Source organism: Oratosquilla oratoria, chromosome 4 (assembly GCF_046742065.1).
Source record: "Oratosquilla oratoria isolate Oo_2021 chromosome 4, ASM4674206v1, whole genome shotgun sequence".
NCBI lineage: Eukaryota > Metazoa > Arthropoda > Malacostraca > Stomatopoda > Squillidae > Oratosquilla > Oratosquilla oratoria.
The window spans coordinates 69,184,523-69,210,395 of record NC_134780.1 but is presented as its reverse complement, the minus strand read 5'-3'; the positions used below and the strand labels follow the sequence as shown (position 1 = coordinate 69,210,395).

Here is a 25,873-nt window from a genome sequence, read left to right as displayed (position 1 = left end):
TAGCAAAAGCAATAATAGATTGTCACTGTCTGGACCATTGCCATATATCAGGAATGTATGTGGTTCTGGTCTACCAGTTGACGCTCATTCACCTGAGATAACAAGTTCCTGTAATGAAGCAGGGTCACGAGGTTGACTGGAGCGTTGGTGATGTCGAATGAGTCTTTTACAATGTTCTTGGGATACGAAATGAGCCTGAACTTCTGGTTCCAAGGTCAAGGTAGTTTGGGCGTATATTTGACCAGGTTTATCTTGAGTGCTTTTCATTAATGCTTTCATTTTAGATTTATATGTTGCTGCTTTAATAGCACTTTCGTCACTATCGTGATTGTGCTCCATTACAAGTACTGCATTTTCATTTGCAAGAGAAATGATCAATGCACCTTTACATGATAGTGTTTGCTTGACGCATCCCCACGCCGAATCGCGTTAGCTCTCGACCACTGCTTGGTATACATGTACTCACTGTAACACAGTTTAGGACCTCCCTTATCATTTTCGATAACTTCCATGGCGAAAGTAAGTTATGCAGTGCGTAGCAATGTCCCAAAGAGCCCACAAGAGTCCACTAATCTGATAACTCAAACCTTCGCCAAGAAGACTTGCGATCGTTAGACTGTAAGATATTTCGTATATTACTTCTTCAGATAAACTGTACATATATACACTTTTGACTTTATTTATTTAACATAAGTACCTACATACATACGTAATTGTGTGTGTGTGTGTGTGTGTGTGTGTGTGTGTGTGTGTGTGTGTGTGTGTGTGTGTGTGTGTGTGTGTGTGTGTGTGTGTGTGTGTGTGTGTGCGCGCGTGTGTGTGTGTGTGTGTGCGCGCGCGTGTGTGTGTGTGTGTGTGTGTGTGTGTGTGTGTGTATTCACTTGGTCTTGGTCTTTGGATCACGTGTTGGACTCGTGATCGACAGCTATTTCCCTCCTGGAAGAGTGTGTGTGTGTGTGTGTGTGTGTTTGTGTGCGCGCGCCATTGGGGCCTACCCCCGATGTTTTCTACGGTGGAGTAGTTGCTTTATCGAGGAGGAGGGGTGTCTTGCAGGGTGGCCAACAACTCTTCGGGTGCGTAGTTCGTCGAGGCAGCGTACCGTGGTGCCTGCCGCGATGTTTTCTCCAAGGAGCGATGGTGGTGATGGGCGGCGTGCCAGGTGGCCTGTTTTACCTGCGTCTTAATTTGCTGCAGACTGGAGAGCACAACGCAACAGGAAATCTGTCTCTATTCAGGTTAGGCGGTCCATAGAGAAACCCAATAACAAATTGATTCCGTGCCCACCTTATCATCAACATCCTGGAATATTTAGCCATGTAGGATTTTGATCATTATGTGTGGGATTATGAACAACGGTATATTGACTGGGATTTTGACCGTATAGCGGTTTACTCATCTCATAGGCACCATGATACGAAAGTTTTTTTTTTCTGCAAATCAAGCAATGCCATTTTTTTAAATGAGGGGGCCCCGCCTTTCTGTGTGAAATTCACTTTATTGTAAACGTAAGTTTTCAATAGATATCTTAGATCGACACGCTAAACACTTCTCTGAGGCTAAATTACAGTAGGTTACTATTCATTATGAAAGTAGACGAAATGGGAGTAGACTATATTAGAAATCAATCAATTTGGAATGGGAGGAACACAGTAACTGAAACATTCGATGTAGGAACATAGGAATGAAGGAGATTGCAAAGGACCATAAGGCCTACATTAGGCAGCTCCGTATTTATCACCACCTGTCATCTCCATCCATAAAGTTGTCTAATCGTTTCTTACAACAACTGATAGTTTCAGCGCTTACTACATGGTTATGAAGTTTATTCCATTCGTCGACCACCCTATTGGTAAACCAATTTTTGCCTATTTCCTTCTTAAATCTAAATTTGTCCAGTTTATAACCATTACTGCGAGTCCTGCCCTGTTGTTTAATATGATGACCTTGTTTGCATCACCCTTGTTAAAGCCTTTGATGCACTTGAACATCTCTATTAGATCACCCCGCACTCTGCGTCTTTCCAGAGAGTGTATGTTAAGGTCCTTAAGCCCTTCTTCCTAAGGTAAATTTCTGAGTCTATGTATCATTTTGGCCATTCTTCTCTGTACTGATTCTAGTGAATTGATGTCCATTCTGTAGGACGGAGACCAAAACTGTACCGCATAGTCAAGGATGGGTCTAACTATCGCTAGATAGAGTTTAATAATTACCTCTGCACTTCTATTCATTACCGTCCTAGCAATGAAACCTAATGTTCTGTTAGCTTTATTCCTGGCGCTAATGCACTGTTTCCTGGTTTTAAGGTCCGAACTCACTAGAACTCCCAAGTTTCTCTCGCACTCAGTTTTCTCTAAAAGCGTGTTATCTAAGCTGTATCTATTTTCGGGGTTGTGTAGCCCTACGTTTAACACGCTACATTTAGAGATATTGAAGTTCATTTACCATTTCACCGACCATGTGAACAATTTATTAAGATCATCCTGCAGAATCTCTGCGTCGCCTTCTTGCCGAATTACGCGTCCTATTTTAGTGTCGTCCGCAAACTTACTAACATCACTATTTATCCCGTCGTCCAAGTCGTTTATGTACATAATGAAAAACAAGGGACCCAAAACCGAACCCTGAGGGACCCCACTAGTAACATTGCCCCACCTAGATTTTACTCCATTTATGGTGACCCGCTGTTTTCTGTTATTAATCCAAGCTCTTATTCATTCTAACACTTTTCCTCCTATGCCATGGGCTTTGATTTTATTTAGTAGTCTCTGGTGTGGCACCTTGCCGAACGCTTTGCTAAAGTCAATGTAAATAACATCGTAATTATCATTGTTATCTGACGCCTTATATACTTTAGTGTAAAAGGATAGAAGATTAGTCACACATGACTTACCCATGGAGAAACCATGCTGTGAATCAAGAAACCATGCTGTGAATCACAAATTAAATTATGTCTTTCGCTGTGTTCTCTGAGTCTATTTACTATTACTGATTCAACAATTTTTCCTATAACCGATGCCAAACTGATTGGTCAGTAGTTGCATATAGACGATCTATCTCCCTTCTTAAAAACAGGAACAACGTTTGCTTGCCTCCAAGCAGTAGGCACAAAACCAGTGTCTACTGATTTATTAAATATTTCAATTAACTGGTCGCTGATTTCAAATTTACACTCCTTTAGCATTCACGGGAAAAGAATCGTCTGGACCCGGGGATTTTGTACCTTTAAGTCTTTCAGTCTGCTTAAATGTTACAAGTGGAGGCCACTTCTATTCATAGTATATATAAATGATATAGACCATGGAATAAAATCTACTGTTACCAAATTTGCTGATGATACAAAACTGTGCGGAGTAGCAAATGATCACTCAAACCAATTAGATATTCAAGAAGGTTTAGATAAATTACAGCAATGGTCTGAAAAGTGGCTAATGAAATTTAACACAAGTAAATGCAAGGTAATGCATAGGTAAAAATAACAGTAAGTACGATTACAAGTTATTTGGAAATTCGTTAACAAAAGTGGATAGTGAAAAAGATCTCGGCGTAATTATCAGTAACGACCTCAAATCATCCAAGCAGTGTATTTCAGCCTCTGAGAAAGCAAATAAGATTCTAGGACTGATTGCGCGATCTTTTGATTTCAAAAGTCCATCACTCATTAACAAGCTATATAAATCGTTAGTTCGTCCACATTTGGAATATGCTGTTTCCGGATCCGGGACATAATCCCTCCCGGACACAATCCCCCCGGACAAAATACCTCCGGACAATATCCCTCCTGGACAGAATCCCTCCACAAAAGTGAGCGCGCTGGACAAAATCCCCCCACATTATTCAGATTAGCAGCTCTCCCATTATATATTATCACATGCAAAGCAATTAACATCTTACCTTACCTTACCGAGGTGCTAATGAATACAGTACAGACATTTATATAAATAATTTATGAAAAAAAAATTTTGCTTCACTACTACACCTTACAAACATATATGAAAATATTATATATATTAAAATACATAAATAAACATATACTCACGTATACAGTCAAATATTATATGAGAATATATATCAAAATACATTAATATATAAATACATTGATATATTAAAATACATAAATAAACATATACTCTAGGAGGGATTCTGTCCAGGGGGATATTGTCTTGGGGGGATTCTGTCCAGGAGGGATATTGCCCGGAGGGATTTTGTCCGGGGGGATTGTGTCCAGGAGGGATTATGTCCGGACACCGCTGTTTCCGTATGGTCACCGAATCTCATTAAAGACATTGACAGACTGGAAAAAGTACAACGGACAGCCACAAAACTGATTCCAATTATAAAAAATAAATCATACGAAAATCGACTAAAACACATGAATCTGTTTTCCCTAAAAAAGCGTAGACTCAGAGGTGACTTGATACAGGTCTTTAAGATTTTAAAGGGAATTAACAACATCATAAGTGACAAAATTTTCACATTGAATGAGAATCAGACAAGAAACAAAGGTCTCAAACTGTCTGGAAATAGATTCAATTTGGAAGTGGGTAGAAACAACTTTGTCAACCGTGTAGTTAATGAATGAAATAAACTCCCTGCACAGGTAGTGCAATGTAGTTCAGTTCAAAGCTTTAAGAATCGTTTAGATAAATACCTAAATAAGATGCTGTAATGATTATAATTTATCTTATATTATTCGTTTTTGTTTTGTTATCTTTTGTCTGTCTGATTTTCATTTATTATTAGTTATATGTCAATTTATCATTATTTACTATTTACCTGTTTGTTTATTATTTAACTATACCTACGCATTTATTTATGTATTTTATTTGTTATTTACATTATTATATATATATGTTTTTTTATTATTATTAATATGATTTTTTTCGCATCCGACCTAGATATGGATCAAAAGGTCTCCTGTCGGTATGCTCCGCCTTTGTAATCCTTTGTAAACTACTACTTTACTAATGCTGATATTAGATAGACTACTTTCTTCATCCCCTCTGAAAATCGGATCGCAGTCAGGTACTTTATCTAACCTCTCATTACTAAACACCGATAGAAAATAATTGTTAAACTCCTCACTCCTTTTTCCTCTGATTGTATTGTGACATTTTCATCGTTTTTTATTAGTCCTATTCTTTCTATATTTTTTGTTCTATAGAAATTAAAGAAACCCTTTGGGTTGGATCTTGCTTGACTAGCAACCTTAATTCCATAATTACGTTTCGCTGTACGTGTATTATTTTTAACCAGCTTTGCCATTTTGTTATATCTTGATCTAAGGTGCGTTTCCTGTTTTTTTTTTTTTTTTTTTTTTTTTTTTTTTTTACGTAAAGTCCTCTTTTCATTCCGATCTCATGTTTCAATCTGTTCGTCATCCATTTGGGAGTATTACTATTTTTCCGTATTGACTTCAGGTAGATAAATGTATTTTGTGCATTAATAATTAGATCAGTTAGATTGCTATACATTTCCCCAAATGACCTGACCCAAGGTATGCATATTACTCTCCGTGACCCGACCCCTGTCCCTAACCTGACCTCCGGTCACGCACCGAGGCTCGACAATGTCCGAAACGTCCACATGACATTTCATATTCAATTTCAAATAGGTTTTTATATTGTCAAAGTTTGCTCTCCTGAAGTCTGGTACTTGGACGTTGTAGTATGAGAAGTGATACAATTTTGTCTCCCAGGATTTTTTTTTTTTTTTTTTGCGAAGCGAGCACAATTTTTTGTATGGGAAACAAAATTGAATATATATCAACATATGGTATAGGGTTACATCAAGATATGCAACTACTGTAACAGAGCAGGGGTCAGATGATTGCAAAGCGTAGACGACACAGTTATATGGAACTTCGCCAGGAATTAGTAGATATGCATAGATGGATGTAGGAAATTTAGATAAGTTACTGAGAAGACTAAATGTCCGAATCTATTTTTCAAAGGATGACTAATTGTCAGACGACTAATTAGTGGAGGACTAATTGTCCAGAAGATTAAATGGGTGGATCCTAGAGGGCTTCTTTAGTACTGCGAGCCATTGCATCAGATTGGAGTGAATCGTGATATTTCCAGTTTTCAATTGTGTATTTTTATGACGTATCATAAATCAATCAAGGAAATCTAAAGTGTGATATTCCCTTCTTCTAAATGTGAAAAAACATGTGATAACATGTGTGTATTTTAATGATGCATTATAGTTTGAGTGAGAGCTTTTGTCTTTTTTATGAACGGTAGGGCATTTCGTCATTGGGCATTTAGTCCTCGGACAATTAGTCTTCCTTTGAAAAATAACTTTAGAATTATGTAAGACGAGTAGAATTACCGATATTTGTCAACATTCTAGCACAGATATCATCATGAGAAACACAGTTTATTGAAATTTTCAGTTCATGATCGCAGATTTCTTCCAACACGACGGAAGAAATCATTGACATTTGATATACCATCGTGATGCTACTTGCACAAGTATTTAAGGATTTTCAATACGTTGTATTGAAATTAATGTATGTTATATGTGTCTATGGTATTAATGAATTACCTACACATAAATTTAAATCATTCCTTTTTTCTTAATACTGATGTTTTAAATTGATTATCCTATTATAACTTGAAGATGAGGACTAATTGTCCAGGAGACTAAATGTCCAAAGACTAAATGTCCACACTTATTTTTCAAAGGAAGACCAATTGTCCGAAGACTAAATGACCAGAAGACTAAATGTACATACATACATATACCATGGTTTTTTCCCCCTTCCAAGGGGGTAGCCAAAAAGAAAAAGGCATAAAATCATTCCCACCCATTCCATCCCTGAATACACTCCACACCCCTCCACCCTCCCTCCTATCTTAGCACCTCCTGAATGACAGGTCATCACTGCACCTTGTCCACTGCCCTGGGTCAGAAGCAGTGTCGCAAGACACAGCACATCCACAGCAAGGCCGCTTCATTAAATCGGCGACCCCCCCTCTCCGTCCCCCATTGCTTAAAATGAGAGGACGGGGAGAAATCCCTTCGGGCTGCGTCAAATTTTGCTCACACATACTACCTCCACCTTCACTCCACCTTTTCCTGCCACATTTGCACCCAAGTATCTAAAACTATCCACTTCCTCCAGTCGCTCTCCCTTAATGCTCACTTCCAGTCTACTGCCACTGTCTACTGCCAGTCTACTTGTACATCTCATCACCTTACTTTTACCCACATTTATCTTTAGCTTTCTTCTATCACATATTCTCCCAAACTCTGCCACCAACTTCCTCAATCCCTCCTCCGATCCTGCCACAAGCGCAGTGTCGTCCACAAACAACAGCTGGCTCACCTCCCACTTTTCTCCATTTTCTTTAACCACCTCCAATCCCTTGCTCACTACCCTTGCATTTACCTCTCGCACCACCCCATCCATGTATAAGTTGAACAGCCAGGGTGACATAACGCATCCTTGACGAAGTCCCACCTTAACCTCGAACCACTCACTCTCTCCATTTCCAATCCTGACACAAGCTCTACTATTCTCATAAAAACTCTTGACAGCTCCCAGAAGCTTTCCTCCTATCCCGTATATCTGCATAACCTCCCACAGTGCCTTCATGTCTACCCTATCATAAGCCTTTTCCAGATCCATAAAAGCCCAAAAAACATCCTTCCCCTTTCCTATAGCTTTCTCACATATCTGTCTTACCACAAAGATCTGATCTACATAACCTCTACCTGTCCTAAATCCACACTGTTCCTCACCAATTACTCCTTCTGTTCCTCTCCTAATCCTCTCAACCAAGATCCTCCCATAAGCCTTCCCAACTACACTCAACAAGCTAATCCCTCTGAAACTACTACATTCACACTTATCCCCTTTTCCCTTGTAAAGAGGAACTATACAGGCACTCCTCCAGTCCTCCGGCACTCTACCCTCTCTCCAACAAACATTAAATAACCTCACCAACCAGTCCACCATCACTGTACCTCCCTTTTTCAGACATTCCGCATGGCATCAATCCAGACCAGGTGCCTTACCTGCTTTCATCATCTTAACAACTGCCTTCACCTCATCCTTCCTTATTTCTCCTCCATTCTCCTCATTCATCACTCTCATTTTCTTCGCACTTCCCACTGCAGCAATCTTTCCTTCCCTATCCTCCTTCACATTTAGCAACTCCCTAAAATATTCCGCCCATCTTCCCCTTACTGCCTTCTCTTCCATTATCATCTCTCCATCTGAACCTTTTACCTTTTCTTCCCTACTTGATTCGCCTCCTCTTCCTCTCTTAATTTGTTTCCAAAACATCTTTTTGTTACTTTCAAAATTTTCTTTCAAACTCTTACCCCATTTCACATCTGCTCTCCTCTTTGCAACCTTTACTAAATGTCCGAAGAATAAATGGGTGGATCCCGTAAGTTTGTCTTGTAAGGTTGCCCGGGCAATCTTCCGAATAGCTTTGTGGGTGTTTCAAGTTCTAAACTGAATAATTTGAGAGCAATGAACGATAATTTGGTTTAACATTCAATTGTGTCAATTCTCATACTACATCGAATGTTTCAGTTAGTGTGTTCCTCCCATTACAATTTGATTGATTTCTAATATAATCTACTCCCAGTTCGTCTACTTTCATAATGAATAGTAACCTAACTTAGCCCCAGAGAAGTGTTTAGCGTGTCGATCTAAAACATTGATTAAAAACATACGTTTACAATAAAGAATTTCATACATAGAGGCGATGTCCCCTACTCATTAAAAAAAATGGCATTACTTGATTTGTAGGAAAAAATAAGATAAACAAAGAACGCTCGTTTTTTGGTGTCTATAAGACGAGCAAAACGCTATACGGTCAAAATCCCATAGTCAACATACCGTTGTTCATAACCCCACACATAATGATCGACATACCACATGGCCAAATATTCCAGGATGTTGATAATACGAATATATCCTATATTTATGTTAAAGTATAATTTCATTTGATCAATTTATTAATGAATATAGACCTAGGTTAATTGCATTTGATCTAGAAGAATATGTTAATTACGGAAGGCGCCCAAAATACCTCCACCCAAAATACCTCCGGCCAAAATCCCACACCCAAAATACCTTCACCCAGAATACCTCCAAAAATGACCAAAATACATCCATGCATATTGTACTGTTTGTAATGCTTAGAAGGTTATAATCTTAAATTATCAAGTTTATGGGAATAATTATAATTTGCGGAATGAAGATTTAGATAAATTATAGGAATGGTCTGAAATTGGCTAATGAAATTTAACACAAGTAAATGCAAGGTAATGCACATAGGTAACAATAACAGTAAGGACGAATACAAGATATTTGGAAATTCGTTAACAAAAGTTAGTGGAAAAGATCTCTGCGTAGTTATCAGTAACGATCTCAAATCATCCATACAAATGATAAGTGTTATGATGAGGACATTTGGGAATGATATTGTAAACAATATGTAGAGTATAGAATCCTATAGAAAGTATCATTAGAGAACTTTTCATTCAGAATTATGGTAGTATGGTAGATCAAAAAAATAATAAATTCTATATAGAAATTTTTAATCAAAGGAATCAGACAAAACAATTGATCAAAGGAATTATTAATTCTCTATAGAAAATTTTAATCAAAGGAATCAGACAAAACAATACAACGACTTCAGTTCACATGTTCATCCATAGGTAATTGTTTAATAAATTGGATACAATAGTCCTTAAAATCAGAAGTTAAATCAAATAATGTATTTTACCCTATATCAGTACCTGGTCGCCATCTGTAATGGCATATAGTAATTGGCAAATAGTAATTGGAGTCAGAGGTATCTTATTTTATTTTATTTATTTATTTATTCTATTTTATTTTTGAAAATCGGCTTAATTACTATATGCCATTACAGATGGCGACCAGGTACTAATATAGGGTAAAATACATTATATAGTGTAAAATACATTATTTGATTTGAACATGTGAACTGAATATCGTTTTATTGTTTTGTCTGATTCCTTTGATTAAAATTTTCTATAGAGAATTAATCATTCCTTTGATCAATTGCTTTGTCTGATTCCTTTGATTAACAATTTCTATATAGAATTGATTATTCCTTTGATCTACCATACTACCATAATCCTGAATGAAAAAGTCCTCTAATGATACTTTCTATAGGATTCTATACTCTACGTACTGTTTACAATATCATTCCCAAATGTCCTTATCATAACACTTATCATTTGCATGGAGGTATTATGGGTAGTTTCGGAGGTGTTTTGGGTGGAGGTATTTTGGATGTGGGATTTTGGCTGGAGGTATTTTGGGCGGAGGTATTCTGTCATGGATCCATTAATTACACTAAGTAGTGCTTTGATAAAATTTAATGTTTATGTTCAACTAACACGAAAAGTAGAAGTGTCATTAATAAAATAGATGTAGAGTTTATGTAGAAGGGTTTGATATAATAGCTATTACTGAATCATGGATCAATATGGTGGACTGACATTTCCTTTCGGAAATATTACGGACTACTTCAAATGAATAGGGAAGGCTGGAGTGTGTATCTATTCGGAGGGGGTTAGGAGTAGCATTTTTCATTAGAAAATAAATACATTACCAACTACTCAAATAAGGATAAGGTGGGCACGGAATCAATTTGAATGGAGATTTGAGGCAGGAATAAGAAACTTGTTATTGGGTTTCTCTATGGACAGCCTAACCTGAATAGAGACAGACTTCCTGTTGCATGAAACTTGCAGGGCGACGCAGTACAAATACTTGTGATCATGGGAAATTCTAACTACTAACTACTTGCAATGACGCAAGGGAACGATGTCCTCCACCGCAACCCGTGGCTACTCCAGTCCACCCTGGCCACCCGCAGCCTCGCCCACATTAACAGCTGGCGCTGGCCACACGCCGACCTCCCGGCCCCCACCTACCGAGCCCCACCCCCGTGGGAGCCCCCCACAGCAGAGTTCTCCACCACCCGGCTACCGGCCAGCAAGGCGCTCTGCACCACCGAGGAGCTGCGGCATCACACCCTCATGGCGGTGGCGCAGGTGTCTGAGCCGGGCGGTGCCATATACTACACCGACGGCTCAGTCGACCCCGAGAGTAGCAGGACGGGCGCCGCTGCCATCACCGTTGGGACCGAACTGCTCGAGAGGACGCCGGATTACTGTTCCACCCTACAGACAGAGCTTGTGGCCATCCACCTGGCCCTGGAGCACGCCCAGAACCGCCAGGAGGCTACTGTGGTCCTACTTACAGACTCCAGAACGGCGTGGCAGGTCCTCCAGCAGCCGTGCCCCAGCGACAACGTGGGACTCGTCACCGCCATCCTGGGCAGCCTGCAGAGCCTCGCCGCACAGGGACGTCGGGTAAGGCTGCACTGGATGCCCAGCCACGTGGGCGTGCGAGGCAATGAGTCCGCCGACGTTGCTGCAAAAAGAGCCGCTGGCGCTCCCCACGTGACCAGGCACGTGCCACCTAGTCTGTCGTACGTGAAGGCACGAGCCAGGCGTGCCGCAGCCCGCCGCGCCCACCAGACTCACCGGCAGTTAGAAGGAGCAAAAAGACTAGCTGCTTGGTACGCCGCCACCACCGACTATCAGACGTTGAGCGCCTTCCATCAACAGCCCAGGGCGGACGGCGTACTGTTGCAAAGAGTTAGGCTGGGCTACTGCACCAGGGAGGAGCTGTATGACGGCTTCCAAGGGCAACAGTGCGATCACTGCGGTAGGCACAGCCGCCACCCGCTGCTGCACTACCTACTGTCCTGCCCGGCCACGGAGGCCCTCCGACCAGTGCCGCAGACCCCCGCCCACCCTGCAGAAGGCAGCCTCCTCAGCAGTCGGGCAACGAGAGCTGCCCTCCTTGTCCGCCACACGCCCATGGACGTAATGCTTGGGGTGCTCAGGGCGGCGCCCCCCCCTCGCTGACCTCCCTAAACCCTCACCTTCCACCCACTAGGGCACAACAACTCCCCCACTGGCGGGCTGTTGCCCGCATTGTATGTCAATGTATGTAAAGCTGTACTTATTTATACGATAAACCTTTATTAACTTATTTACTACCATGTTTAGTAGTTCAGGAAGCATTTCTTCTTTTTTTTTTAGATGTGTTACAAGATAATTTCTGAAAGCAAATAATTACAGAGTGTACGAGAAAGGAAAATACCTTAGACCTACTATTAACAAAGTCTTATGATAACATAAGAAACTTATTAGTGGGTGATAGACTAGGTACCTGCGATCATCAAGAAATAAGATTTAATATTTAATGGGAAGAAACAAAAGGTAAAACTAGTACCTGGATTTGAAAAGGCTGATTTTGAGAGAATTATGAAATAACTGAGAAGGTTCGTACCTGCGGAGCTAGCCGATTTCAGGACTGTCTTTAATTGCTTCTATGGCCGTAATATCTTATTTATTTATTAATTCAATTTTATATTTATTTATTTACCGGAGTGTGGAATTTTGTTATATTTGACCCGGCTGGAGGGGGTCATAGTAGGCCTCCCACGGGGGAAGAGCAGATTAGGCTGGCAGCCAGGATTATTTGAGATTTTCCGGCGTCTGATGTGCTGTTTGCCCTCAATTGGTCTAGGGCGGTGGAGGGATCTCCGAAGAGATTTCTTAAATTTTTAAAATGGTCCCTCAACTGTCTGCAAACGAAAAGGCAGTGATTGAAAGAGACCTGTTCTCTGCCACAGGTACAGAGAAGATTAAGGGATTTGGTTCGCCAATGATTTACCCTTATTCTGGGGGTACAGAGGGGAAGGTCGGGGGTTTTCCTCCGTGAAAGGATGTTGTCGGCCATCCTCGAGCGATGGCGGTGGCGGTGAAGTCTGCCTTCCAGGTCTCCCAGATGGCTCTGTTGATCTTGTGCAGGGCGTCGCTGACCGTGAATTTGATGGAAATCATGTCCTCTTCAGGCGCCAGGGCGCCCTTCTTGGCTGCCCCATCCGCCTTTTCATTACCGTGCAACCCCACATGTGAGGGAACCCATTGATATCTTATCTGAATATCTTTGTTGGAGGCCTCAGTAGTGAGGTGCAGTATTTCTTGCAAAGTGTCTGGTTGCGAGTCGCATTGACAGCTCTGCAGTGCCTTAAGGCTGGCTTTTGAATCTGAGAGCACGGTGATGCAAGCTGGCGGATGGGGAAGAGCGAGAACTATTTTAATGGCTTCCCGAATGGCGATTAATTCGGCCGAGAAGATGGAGGTGGGGGGAAGCTTCACGGAGATGGACTCTTGTGTGTTTTCCAAGAATATCCCTGCGCCTGTGCGGCCATCCTCAAGCACAGAGCCATCTGTGTAGACAAGGAAGTCCTCCTTGTACTCCGTCCTTATCATCTCCCTCACATGTGCTAGGAGAAGATGCATCTCAATCCCGGAATTTCTGAGACAACTGTTGGTGGTTTGAGTACCCAGGGGTGAAAGAGATCCACCTGACACTGGGTAACAAGTTGTCTCGCATCGGGAGGAAGCCCGGCTTTTATGCAGAGGTCCTTGACGGAGCCAGGCAGACCTTGAATGTGCGTCGTCTGTGAGGCCGGCAACCAATCCTCCCGGAGTTCCTCATCCGTAGAATTTGCAACTTTAGCACTGGTGAACAAGTATTTGCAGGCATCTTTCTTCAGTTGATACCAAAGAGGAAGAACACCTGCTTCATTATACACTTGTTCATGTGGAACTGATGCTGGCAAACCGAGACCCAGGCGGAGCGCTTGGCACTCCACTCTGGCTAATCTATACACTACCCCCGGGGGAAAATCGTGCATGGCAGGAGATCCGAAGAGGGATAATGAATGTGATCTAGTTCATGACACGTGGGAAATAAAAAAACTCAAGATTGAGGTCACTAATGAGGTCAGCCTGTAGGTCACAAATATTGCCAGAGGCCTAGAAGAATTATACAGTATCCTAATTGTTAGTATGGAAATCAGCCAACGAAAATTTATACCCTACAGGGAAGTTAGAACGGAAATCAGTACACCTAAATGGATGACGGATAGGTTGAAAAGATATCGGAATAAAAAGAGGGTTTTCTGTGATAATTTATAGGGGAGAGACACACTTTAAGGTTAGGAATAATGAAATGGCTAGACTATTGAAGAACATTTGTAGAACGAAACGTAACTATTAAATTAAGTTTGCCAGACAAATGGAATCGAACCCCCAGTGTTTCTTTCATTTTTACAGAACATAAAAACAAGGAAAAGATAGTGCCAATTAAAGCTGACGAAGATATCTTTATGTATGATATCTTTAATATGAAATGCAAAATGAAATAATAAACTAATAAATCAATTATATAGATAAAAAGAACTAATAAATAAATAAATTCAATGTTCAATAAGTTTAATAATCTTTTTATACTGATCAACCAATAACTTTTCAATATTTATTCTCCATTTTAATCAAATATATAGGATAATGTTGCATTTTGATGGACATTGTGGAATTTTGGATGTGGGATTATGTAATGAATTCGAACAAAACGATAACTTCCTATTTCGTCTATTCAGTTTCTGACATATATTCCCAAATCGTCTACTGTGTGTGTTTTTTCCCACAGTTTTTTCTACTTGTTCCACCTTTTTTACTATAATAACTGATTTTTGCCTATTTCTAAATTTTTAAATATTTGTGTTTACTATAATTCAGTATAAAAAAGACAATTGATTTAATTTTATTTACAACATACTGTAGAAGTATATACAAAGCTATATCACAGTTAATGACATCAAATATATTGACAAACCGATAAATTATAAATGTACATTGACAAACCGATGAATTACAAGTGTACATTGACAAATCGACCAATTACAAGACAGGCAAGTGGCAATAGACAGTTTGCCAGCTATAAACTTGTCTCGAAGGCGCTTGATCCTCCTGTCATACCTCTGACATTTGTTCCCCTTGGTAACTGGAAGACCACTAATCTGCAGCCGCAGATTTGTGAGACACTGTCTCCTTTTTACAGTAGAGTGATGAATTTAAACAGGTTGGGATTGCCACGGCCGGCAAGGATATTAACCCATTCAACTCCGATGACAAGATGTCTTGTCATTTGGTCAAATAAAACAAAAAATCATAAAACACCAAAATGTTTGATCAAACACCAGAAAAATATGACGTCAGTCCTCGAGGACTGACGTCATATTTTCCTCCAGTCGGTTGTTGGTACGATCTTCAGATGCCTTGAAGTGGTTCCACATCATCACTGGGAAGTCCTTCATCCAGTACTGGGAGAATGCTTTTGCAGACGCAGAGTCGGACATATTGAGCTTGATGGTACTCTAGACGAGGCAGGAAGTCTTTGTTGGGAGGAAGTAGAGATTCGATCCATTCTTGATGGCTCTGAAGTGAATGTAGGACAAAATCCCATATGGCAAAATCCCGCAGGTAGTTTATAGCTTATGCTCTACAAATACAAATTCAATGTAGCCCATATTCTATTGAAACAGAATCAGTGACTATGAAGATATATTGGTTTGGATAGGGAGTTGACCCACATGTATTGCTAGCAAATGCTCACTTTATATAAATCTTGCATAGATATATATTAATTCCTATGCTGTGTATGCCAGGGAGCATAATGTTCTTGCTTAATTCATAATTCCTCTAGAGTCAGTAGAATGTAATTCTATCTAGTTAGCAAGTCCACTGTTTACTATAAAGCAGTGGTTCCCAAACTAGGGGGCGCCCCCCCCCCTAGGGAGGCGTGAGGAGGATACAAGGGGGGCGTGAAGTCATCTGCTCAAAAATATTTGTTTACTTAGAATAATAAAATCATTCAAAGGACAAATATCTGCCATTACAGGTACATACATGCAAAGTATAATTATAGCAGTCACTCCAACCCGTTTTCTAACTAGTTCTCCTTACACGTTTTGGAAACGTCACCGATACCAACCACAATTTGCTAATGTTCAAACTTTTTTTTTTCGCTCCCTTTGAACCAAATGTTTCGTTTTTAGTTACTTAGAAAAATTTCTCTGCAATGTAATATTATTTGTTTGAGTGGCTTCCATTATTAAAATTTAATACAAACAGAAATCTGTTTTCCTGAACAATGCTAAGAAATAAAAACAAAAATCATTTCACATGAACAAAAGAGGAAGTGGGGGCGTGCGGGTCTACTGAAAGTAAAGAGGGGGGTCAGGTAAGATAGTTTGGGAACCACTGCTATAAAGGCATACCTATAATATAATACAATGTCCAATATCATCCATGAATTCATCCAGACTTTCTTCCACAAGATCTAAGCAGACCAAACCTACCTCATCTAAAAGAGTCAACAGCACACACTTAATCCAATTAGTGCCATACCTCCAAACTATTTAGTAAACAGCTCAAAGTTTGGCATATTTGCTTCTTTTGTAGAGCAGAAATTATAAACTACATATGGGATTCTGTCTTCCATAAGCGGTATTTTGTCGTGTGGGATTTAGTTCTCCTGAATTTTGTCCGTATACGCCCTGAAGTCCTCGTCTTCCCGATATAGAACAATATGGCCGTTGTTCTGCACCCATCTGCACAGACACTGTGAAAAATGAAAGTAACACTCCTTGACGGGCTATGTACAAAATCCCACAGAACAAATATTCCAAATGTGGAGACCAAACCTACCTCATTTAAAGAAGTGAACGGTATTACATACCTAATCCAATTAGTGTCATATCTCCAAAGCATTTAGTAAATAACCCAAGGTTTGGCATATTTTTTTGGTTCCTTTGTTGAGCATAAATTATAAACTACCTGCGGGATTTTGTCCGTACCCCAATTGACATATCATATCAACCCAATTATGGCAGGGGCAATATTTACAAATAATACTGTCGAATATTATAAACAAATCCAACCTAAAATATCAAAGAAAGTAAAATACGTAAACAGGCATAAAAAAGTAATGATAACAAACCTCCGGTTAAAAAAAACACACACACGTACACAAACTGCATGTGTGACCTCTGCATCCAACATGACACGCCTCTTCATTTCATCTTTCACTCTCCCAATTACACAACACAACGCACTCCACTCACCAGCCACTTCACACATCAAATAACCACAGCAAGTCAAACCCTACAAAATAATATAGCAAACAAGTATTTCGACAGGGCGTTTCATGTGTCGTTCATAAGTAATCAATTTACTTTTTCATAGGACTTTTATCAGTCTCGGCACATGGCATTCGAGTCTTCACTTGATCGGCAAGTTCGGCGTTCTGAAATGTGAAGATCTGGATTGGCTTGTCTAATGTTGTAGCTGCTTTTCTTTACATATCGTGCCTTGCTTAGACTATCTTCACGTTTGTTTCGTCCGGTCCATGCTAGTGTTCTTTCACAACGTCTGGATCTTCGAAGTTTTTGGTGGTTTTCATTAGGACCTGACATCTTACGGATGAATCACGCTCAACACAACGCCATGTTATTTTATCTTCATTCGCCACGGTCTTCTTCGTATACATAAATCCACCCAAGCAAAGTTTCTGGGCTCCTATCTTAGTAGTAATGATCTCCATGTTGTCGCTATCGAATATACTCTTAAAATGATGACCCCCTTTCACCCGTTTTGCGTTCTGTTTTCCGCAAATCGAGCAATATCATTATTTTTAAAAAATGAGGGGGGCTTTGCATCTACGTATGAAATTAACTTTATTATAAATGTACGTTTTCAATAAATATCCTAGGTCGAAACATCCTAGGGCGAAACGTCCGGCAGTCACTATCGCCTATTGTGTTAGTTACAATTTATATTACATCATACACTATACCTAATGTTATATCATATTATTATATTATACCATATTCTATTACACCATACTCTATTATATTACATTATGTATGATTGCTTAATAAAGAATGATTGTATGTGCGTGTGTGTGTGTGTGTGTGAGAGAGAGAGTGATATATATATATATATATATATATATATATATATATATATATATATATATATATATATATAGATATAGAGAGAGAGAGAGAGAGAGAGAGAGAGAGAGAATGTGTATGAAGAAGATAAATGTTCATCACTCTGTAATGAGAACAACACGTCCATTCATCACTACATCAAACGCTGCCCAAGAAGAAGCTTTCAAGGAGGTGCCCCTACCCCACCCTGTGCAAACAAAAGGAATTCCACAGATATGTTGTGGAAATCTCTCCGTAGTTACCCAAATAAATTTAACGGCGCTTTTATAATTTGATCAATCATAATAAAGATGATCAACATCCATTGAGGGGTAAAGCTGATGATAAAATATCGAACCTATTCTCTTCGAAACATTTTGCTTTGGCTACAACTGCAGTGCCCCGTTGAATGTGTAGATGATATATATTTTCATCTCCTCAATGTACACCTAGGATATTATTATGTCTACCATAAGTTCTCACCTCCTTCTTCTCATTGTGTTGATTTGTTATACATATATTGTGGGATGATTAAAAGACATTCTCTATTCAGCTAAGGAAAGTCTTACATTTCTTATACTCAATTCTGACTAACGTCGAGTGATCTCGTTCAGCTCATGCGTAAATGAAGTAGAAACATTAGCAACCAACACTTCTTGCTACTATGACGCCTTTACTGTACATATATCATTATGTCTAATACTAGGTGATTTGACTCAGCTATATGGGATAAATGTCATGAACTTGAAACATGAAAATGCACATTAATTGCAATTGTATGGTTGTACATTTATCCATGGTCAGTGGAATGTCATCATGGGTATAGATTGTGTCCATTGTGCATACCAGGTTGATATATTATACCTGAGCAAGAGAAGCGAGGAGTTGGGACTGAGGATTTCAGCCGAAATGTCCGAGGCTATGATGTTCAGGGCACTCGCACCAAACCGGCATCTACACGCCCAGGAAGTGAGGCTGAACTGAACGCAGACCAGCCAGACATTCCCTCATCACGATCACACTAAGTTTCATCCAGAGCCTGGCAACCGCGGGGAAACAGGTGAGACTCAACTGGATCCCCAGCCACGTTGGAATAAGGGGGAACGAGGGCGCAGATGAGGTGGCACGAGCAGTTTCAGCCCTCCCAGCTGTCAGCTATCATGTCTCAATGTCCTTAGGACAGATCAAGACGCTGGTAAGACGCACCGCGTCATGCTCATCTCCATCACCAGGAGCTCGAGACCACCAAGTACCAGGCTGCCTGGTATGCCCTGGCCACCGATTACCAAAGCCTCAACAGCCCCTGAGATCTAACGAGAGTGGAGGAAGTCGCGCTGCAACGTCTCCGGCTGGGCTATTGCTCCAGAGAGGAGCTACGAGAAGACTTCACCACCAAAGAGTGCAACCACTGTGACCAACCCGCCCGCCACCCACTTGCCCACTACCTGCTTCACTGCCCTGCCACTAACAGCTTGAGACAGACCGTCCCACAGCTCGGGGAGGCCTAACCTGACATCAGCGAGGTAACAAGAACAGTGAAACTCTTCCAGACAGTGCAACGGCACTTAAGCACGCTGCTGAGAGTGGTGCGAGCTGCTTCACCACCTCGATAGACCACGCGAGGACAGCAACTCCCCCTGTGTAGCGTCTCATAGCCGCCCAAACCAGCGGTGGGCTCCACCATAACTCGCATAAAAAAAAAAAACAATCATCAATCAACTTCATCTTCGTCTCAAGATGTTTATTGCTCTGTTCACCGTTATTTTGCTGACCGTCTCAGCTGAGCATCATTCTATGAGCCATAATGACTCCATACCCATCCAGCTGATGGCCAGCAACCACACAGTCTCGCAGCAAGTCGACGATTTTTAACACGACTCCTTCACAAAAAGTAGTTTTAATGAAACTGAAGATGATAACCTTGACTGCATCACAAGAAGGAGTCTTAATGAGACTGCAGGAGACACCGAACGCGATATTACCACAAAAAGAAGTCTCGGTAACAACGAAGACATCGACCATGACAAGATTGTAAAAAGGAGTCTTAATGACACCAGAGACGTCGGACTTGACCGCATCCCAAGGAGTCTAATGACACCGATTGAGCCCAACCCGTGAATCTTTAAGACAACTGCTCCATCCACAGACGTGAGGCCTCAGACCTAAGCTACTCCAGCATTCACCAGGAGGCCTCTTACGACTCCCACCACGAACCCACGTACGCTTCCCACTGCCACGAACTTAGTCTTAGCTACGAGATTTGCCAGAACGGCCTCTCGGCAGACTTCGCGCATGACGCCCCTTTCCCAGTCCTGCCGGAAGTAGGATTCGCCGTCGACAGCTTTTCCTTGCCCATACCATGGCTCACGACCAAGTTCATTACTATTCCTCTACCTTGGCTACATAAGGAAGATGAAATATATATAGCTAAACCCCGGTCTCATGGTGGTTACCATTATTTCCTGAATATGATTATATGTTATCAAGTTTTCCCTGTGATGATATAGATTATATGCAATAAAGGTATTTAACGTACAATGACTATTTTTTCAACATGTGACTATATATATGTGTACACTTCCCACACCTTACACGTACGTATGCAAACTGTACCCCAGTCTTATCCGCTTCCATTCTTGAGAGCCAATTCGGAAAAGTATTAAATAAAAGTATCAAAGCAGTCGAGTACAGACTAGCTTTAAAGAGCCAGCAAATCTTTTATTTCAAGAGAGATCATTAAATACAGACACATTGTTTCACCAATATGTATAAACATATAATCTTGTTTCGCTTTTTATGAAGAACGGATCGATATTCTTATAAGAGAAAAAGCAAACGATGAGCACAGGTTTAAAACATTACACTGTTCCGAGTTCTGAAGTATATATTCGAAAGTTTTATGTCATTTGATATTTCTAATTAACTAATGGCGGGCCACTCTGCATAACGGTTGCTGCTCGCAAAATTTCTTTCTTTTCAAAGTTGGCCTCCTGCGCCAAAATAAATCTCTTGATTATTCGCTTAACCTTAATGTGGGAACATGCTATGCCTACGCGGTTCCTCTTGGGACAAGTGTATTTACTGCCAAGAAGGTTTCCTAACAAGCGTAATATCGTTCGTTCCTTCTTTTACTTTGTTCCTTTTGACTTCTCTTTTGTTCTGTCTCACCCCTGCCTACTTCTCAATTTCTTTGTTTTGTTTCTTTCTTTATCCATTCATATTCCTTTCTGTAATCACATGTTTTCTCTCTAACTTTGAGCAATTTTGGATATAGACGGCGGGGATGGTTATGTATTTTCATGTAAGTGCCGTCAGGTGATTTTATTCAGCTAACTGTGACATCAGCCTTCCATCCAATCTCATTAAAAGTCTGGTTTATCACCAACAGTTAACAGTAACTGATACATACACTGGATATCCAAACACAAAGGGCAAAGATGGCGACTTCGGCCTCAGGCAACTGCCTCTTGCCTAACCAACGCCCGTTAGTATTTTCCTCAACCTACCATTACTTCTTATGGATCCCCATTTCACCAAATTGTGGTTCGCCAAATTCCCACTTCGCTAGACACCTTACCTGACTTAATCTAACGTAACCTAACCTTTGGAAAATCAGCGAAACACCTAAACTAATACAATTTGGTGAAATGCAATCTGACAAAATTTAATTTGGCGAAAGGGGAAGTCACCCCATGTACCACCAAAACACAATAAATAATTTGTCCAATATTCAAATAAAAACAACAATCAAAATGTGAGGTTCTATTAATTTCATTGTTCAGTTCCCTTCATATTTAGCGAAATTTCTATATTTTTCTGGTTTTGTCATCCGTCAACTTCACTCCGCTCCACCCCAGCGGTAATTACTTCTCTTATTGGGGTGCTCCCTCCTCTCCCCTCAGGCTAAGGATCAGTGTCGTAGACTTTTACATCATAATTACATTTGAAAATGCCATTGGTACTGCAGAATTATGCAAATTTATTTTTAATGTATGGTAATAATAGTAATAACAACTTCTGTTTATGAAATTGTATTATTATGATAATAGATTATACGTTTTCATAGTTATATTAATCGTGGCTCAGGTTTGGATTTTTATGTTCACGCACAAGCTGTGTCACCAGTTGATTTATGTGTCTCTGTATCACGTTTTTCTTAGCTGCCGCTAGGCGGATTTATTCAATTTAAAAGTGGTCCTCCTCTGCTCTCTCCCTAGAATTTGAATATAATATATTTACCTACTGGATTTTAAACCAATCTGAATTAACACACCACAAAACGATTATATTCTGTTGCGGGAAATCCACAAATAAATAATAATAATTATGATAATAAAGTAATCAAGCACGCTGGTGTTCCTTCTCCTTTTATTTATTTATTTATCTATTATTATTATTATTTTTTTTTTTGCCTTAGCCTGTCAAACATGAAAATACAAAATTGATAAATTCATAAAAACTAAAATTGGTCACCTTGCTGATGTAGCTATCATCTTGATTTAAGGTTTGATCCTTTCAAAGCGGAAATGTCAGGCAACTTAACCTACACCGGCACTCGACTTTTAGTTGGTACTCCTTTCTCAAATAACTCTTTGGGCTTCCCCCCCCTCTATTCCATTTAATTTATTATCGTAATCCTTATTTTTCAGTCATGATTACGAAATTATCTATAACTACTTTATCCTTATCGTTATTACTGTCATCATCATTTTGCCCTTATGTCGCTCTTTGAAAAAATACATACATACATACATATACCAAGGCTTTTCCCCCCTTACATTGGAGGTAGCCAAAAAGGAAAAGGCATAAAATCATCTCCACCCATTCCATCCCTGAATACACTCCACACCCCTCCATCCTCCCTCTTATCTTAGCACCTCCTGGATGACGTGTCATCCCTGCACCTTGTCCACTGCCCTGGGTCAGAAGCAGTGTCAAAAGAAAATAGTATACATAAATTTAAATTACATTATTACGAAAAGCACTTCCCATATTCTGTTGCTGGAAATGCAAGGTGATTGAATTCAGAGGAAGAAAGTATGCAGACTGAAAACAGTAATTAGTCAGAAAAAAAATGTAGAGAAACGTTGGTTAGAACTTAAGAATAACTTGAGAGAAGCTACGAATTGTTTTTAGTTCCAACGGGTACTGTTCCTATTAATGAGATAATTTGAGATCCACATGAAATACTACATTTAACCTCGTTAACCAATTATAATTTTTTCTTTATTTTATTCTTATAAGTCATTTTTTTTTGTTCGATTCTTTCCCACTCACAATTCTTTTCAAAATCTCTTTCTAAGCACGGGGTTTCTGTATTCTATAATAGAATCCTATTTTTGCTTGCAAGGCTCCTTCCAGGTGTTTCTTATATATATATTTTTCAATTTCTCTTGATCTACATATCTTTTATCTTCATTTATCTTTGTTTTCAATTCGCATCTTTCCTTCAGCTTGTTCTTTTCAGTACATGTTCGATTCTTGTTTCGCTTCCAGTATCCTCGCTCTCTTTCTTTTCTCCCTCTCTCGTTCCTTTATTCACGTCTTCTGCATCGCTAAATAAAAGATAACTTGCTTTCGCTTGTCACGACTTCTCCAACTGCTTCTTTTCAAACTGCAGCTGGAGTCTGTACCAGAGATTTCTCATGATTTTTTGTTACCAACCAGCGCGTTCACACTTCACATGAGTTTTGTTCCCCACTCCCGTACCTGACTTTCCTTTTCACGTCATAAAACCGATTTTGCAGTATCTAATACATACATACTTATGCCAAAGGCTTTCCCCCCTTACACGGGGGTGAGGGTAGCCAAAAAGAAAAAGGCATAGTAAACACTTCTACCCATTCCATCCCCTACATATTCCCCTCCCCTCCACCCTCCTCCCTCCCTCTCATCTTGGCACATCCTGGATGACGGGTCATCCCTGCATCCTATCCACTGCCCTGGGTCAGATGCAATGTCGCAAGACACAGCACATCCACAGCAAGGCCACTTCATTAATTCGGCGACCCCCCCCCCTCTCTGTACCTTCATGCAGAGAAAGAAGAAGACGGGTAGAAATACCTTCGGGCTGCGTCAATTAATTTTTCATACATACTTCCTCACCCCCCAACCCCAACCCCACCCACTCCCCCTCATGCATCACAGCAGCATCAATACACAACCCTTCTCCATTCACCCCTATCTTCTGTCCTCTCCCGTCCTTCCTCAACAGACATTCCTCTCTTTTGCAATGGCCCTTTTACCCCATCCATCCATCTCATCCTAGGACGGCCCCTCATATTCACTCCTTCCACCTCTGCCTTCCACACCACTTTTACTAATCTTTCCTCACTCATACTTTCCATGTGTCCAAACCATCCTAATACTCATTCATCAACCCTATCTCCCAACTTCCTTTCCACCCCTGTTTTCCTCCTCACCTCCTCATTTCTCACTCTATCTAGCCTAGTAACCCCTATCATACTTCTCAGACATTTCATCTCAAACACATTCAAACTCCTATCTTCCTCTCTTATTTTCCATGTTTCTGCCCCGTACAGTGCTGTCGGTACAATCAATTTTTCATATAACCTTCTCTTAGCATCCATTCCCAGATGTCTATTTCTCATTACACTTTTTAATTAACCAAGGCATTTACTTGCTTCTCTCAATCTGCAATCTACCGCCACCCCACTCCTCTCTTTCCTGCCACATTCGCACCCAACTATCTAAAACTATCCACTTCTTCCAGTCTCTCTCCCTTAATGTTCACTTCTAGCCTGCTGTCACTCTCTACCCTTGTAAATCTCATCACCTTACATTTGTCCACACTTATCTTCAACTTCCTTCTTTCACATGCCTTCTCAAACTCTGTCACTAACTTCCTCATTTCCTCCTCTGATCCTGCTACGATTTTTACCCGGAACTCCATACTTCCCAATCACTCCATCTATTGGTTCATTTCCTACCCTAGCATTAAGGTCTCCCAATACAACTACATTGATATTTCTCCATAATCCCTTAATGCACTCATTTAAATCTACCCAAAAAGCCTTCCTTTCCTCCACGCTCTTCTCACTACAAGGGCCATACGCACTTACAAAAACCCATATCTCCCTTTCCAGCTCCACCTTCATCCACATCAACCTTGAAGAAACCTCCTGCCGTTCCATTACACGCTTACCTATCTCTTCACTTACTAGTATAGCCACCCCTTTTCTTCCTCGTTCCCTCTTCATTCCTGAGAACCTCCCAACTACACTCCCAAACTCACACTCGAACCTCCCTTTCATTTTAGATTCACTCAGAGCCAGCACATTCATCTTTCTTCTCACAAACATACTGCTTACCTCTTCCATTTTATTCTCATCTGTACCACATCCACGCACATTAAAAGACCCAAACCTTAGGGTACTGGTTGGAATACTCCCAGACCCTCTTATGCCTCTACTTTTTTTAGGATCCTCATGGTCTGGCTAAAGCCAGGCCGTTTAATACAACCAATTTAACGGTACCGTAGTGAAGGATTTTGCGTCATTGTATAGAAGATGACTCCATTATTATTTTTTATAGTTGATGGGGGTTATCGAGCAGAATGCTTAAAGTGTTCACTTCAAAGATTTAGTTTTGGCTAAAGCCAGAGTATCTTATTCAGCTTGGAGAAACTCCAGCCCACGAATGTGTTAATGAACTTTTATGGTTATGCAATCCTGATCTAATATTTAAAGGTTTTTATTTATTACTTGGATTATTCTAACCCACTTATTATCACCATTATTCATGCATAAGGGTTCTACTTACGAGCAATTCAATTCTTTTGCTGTACTGGTGCACATAATGTTCTTAACTTACATTAATGACATGACTGATTAAACACAAACTATATAAATCTGTTTGCAGACGATAGCAAGATCACAAGTGAAATGGGACATGAAGGAGATCGTAAATTCCTACAGGAATATCTAGATAAGAAT

General features: G+C 40.3%; 1 protein-coding gene and 1 pseudogene across 1 annotated transcript; both read right to left on the bottom strand.

The window, feature by feature from the left end:
* LOC143024542 (uncharacterized) overlaps positions 1-512 on the bottom strand; it is a 6,619-nt pseudogene extending 6,107 nt beyond the window's left edge.
* A 12,235-nt stretch (positions 513-12,747) lies between these two features.
* On the bottom strand, positions 12,748-13,347 carry LOC143024541 (uncharacterized). Its single transcript, XM_076183354.1, has one exon. The coding sequence runs from the start codon at positions 13,345-13,347 to the stop codon at positions 12,748-12,750; it is 600 nt and encodes a 199-aa protein (XP_076039469.1).
* Between the last annotated feature and the right edge of the window lie 12,526 nt (positions 13,348-25,873).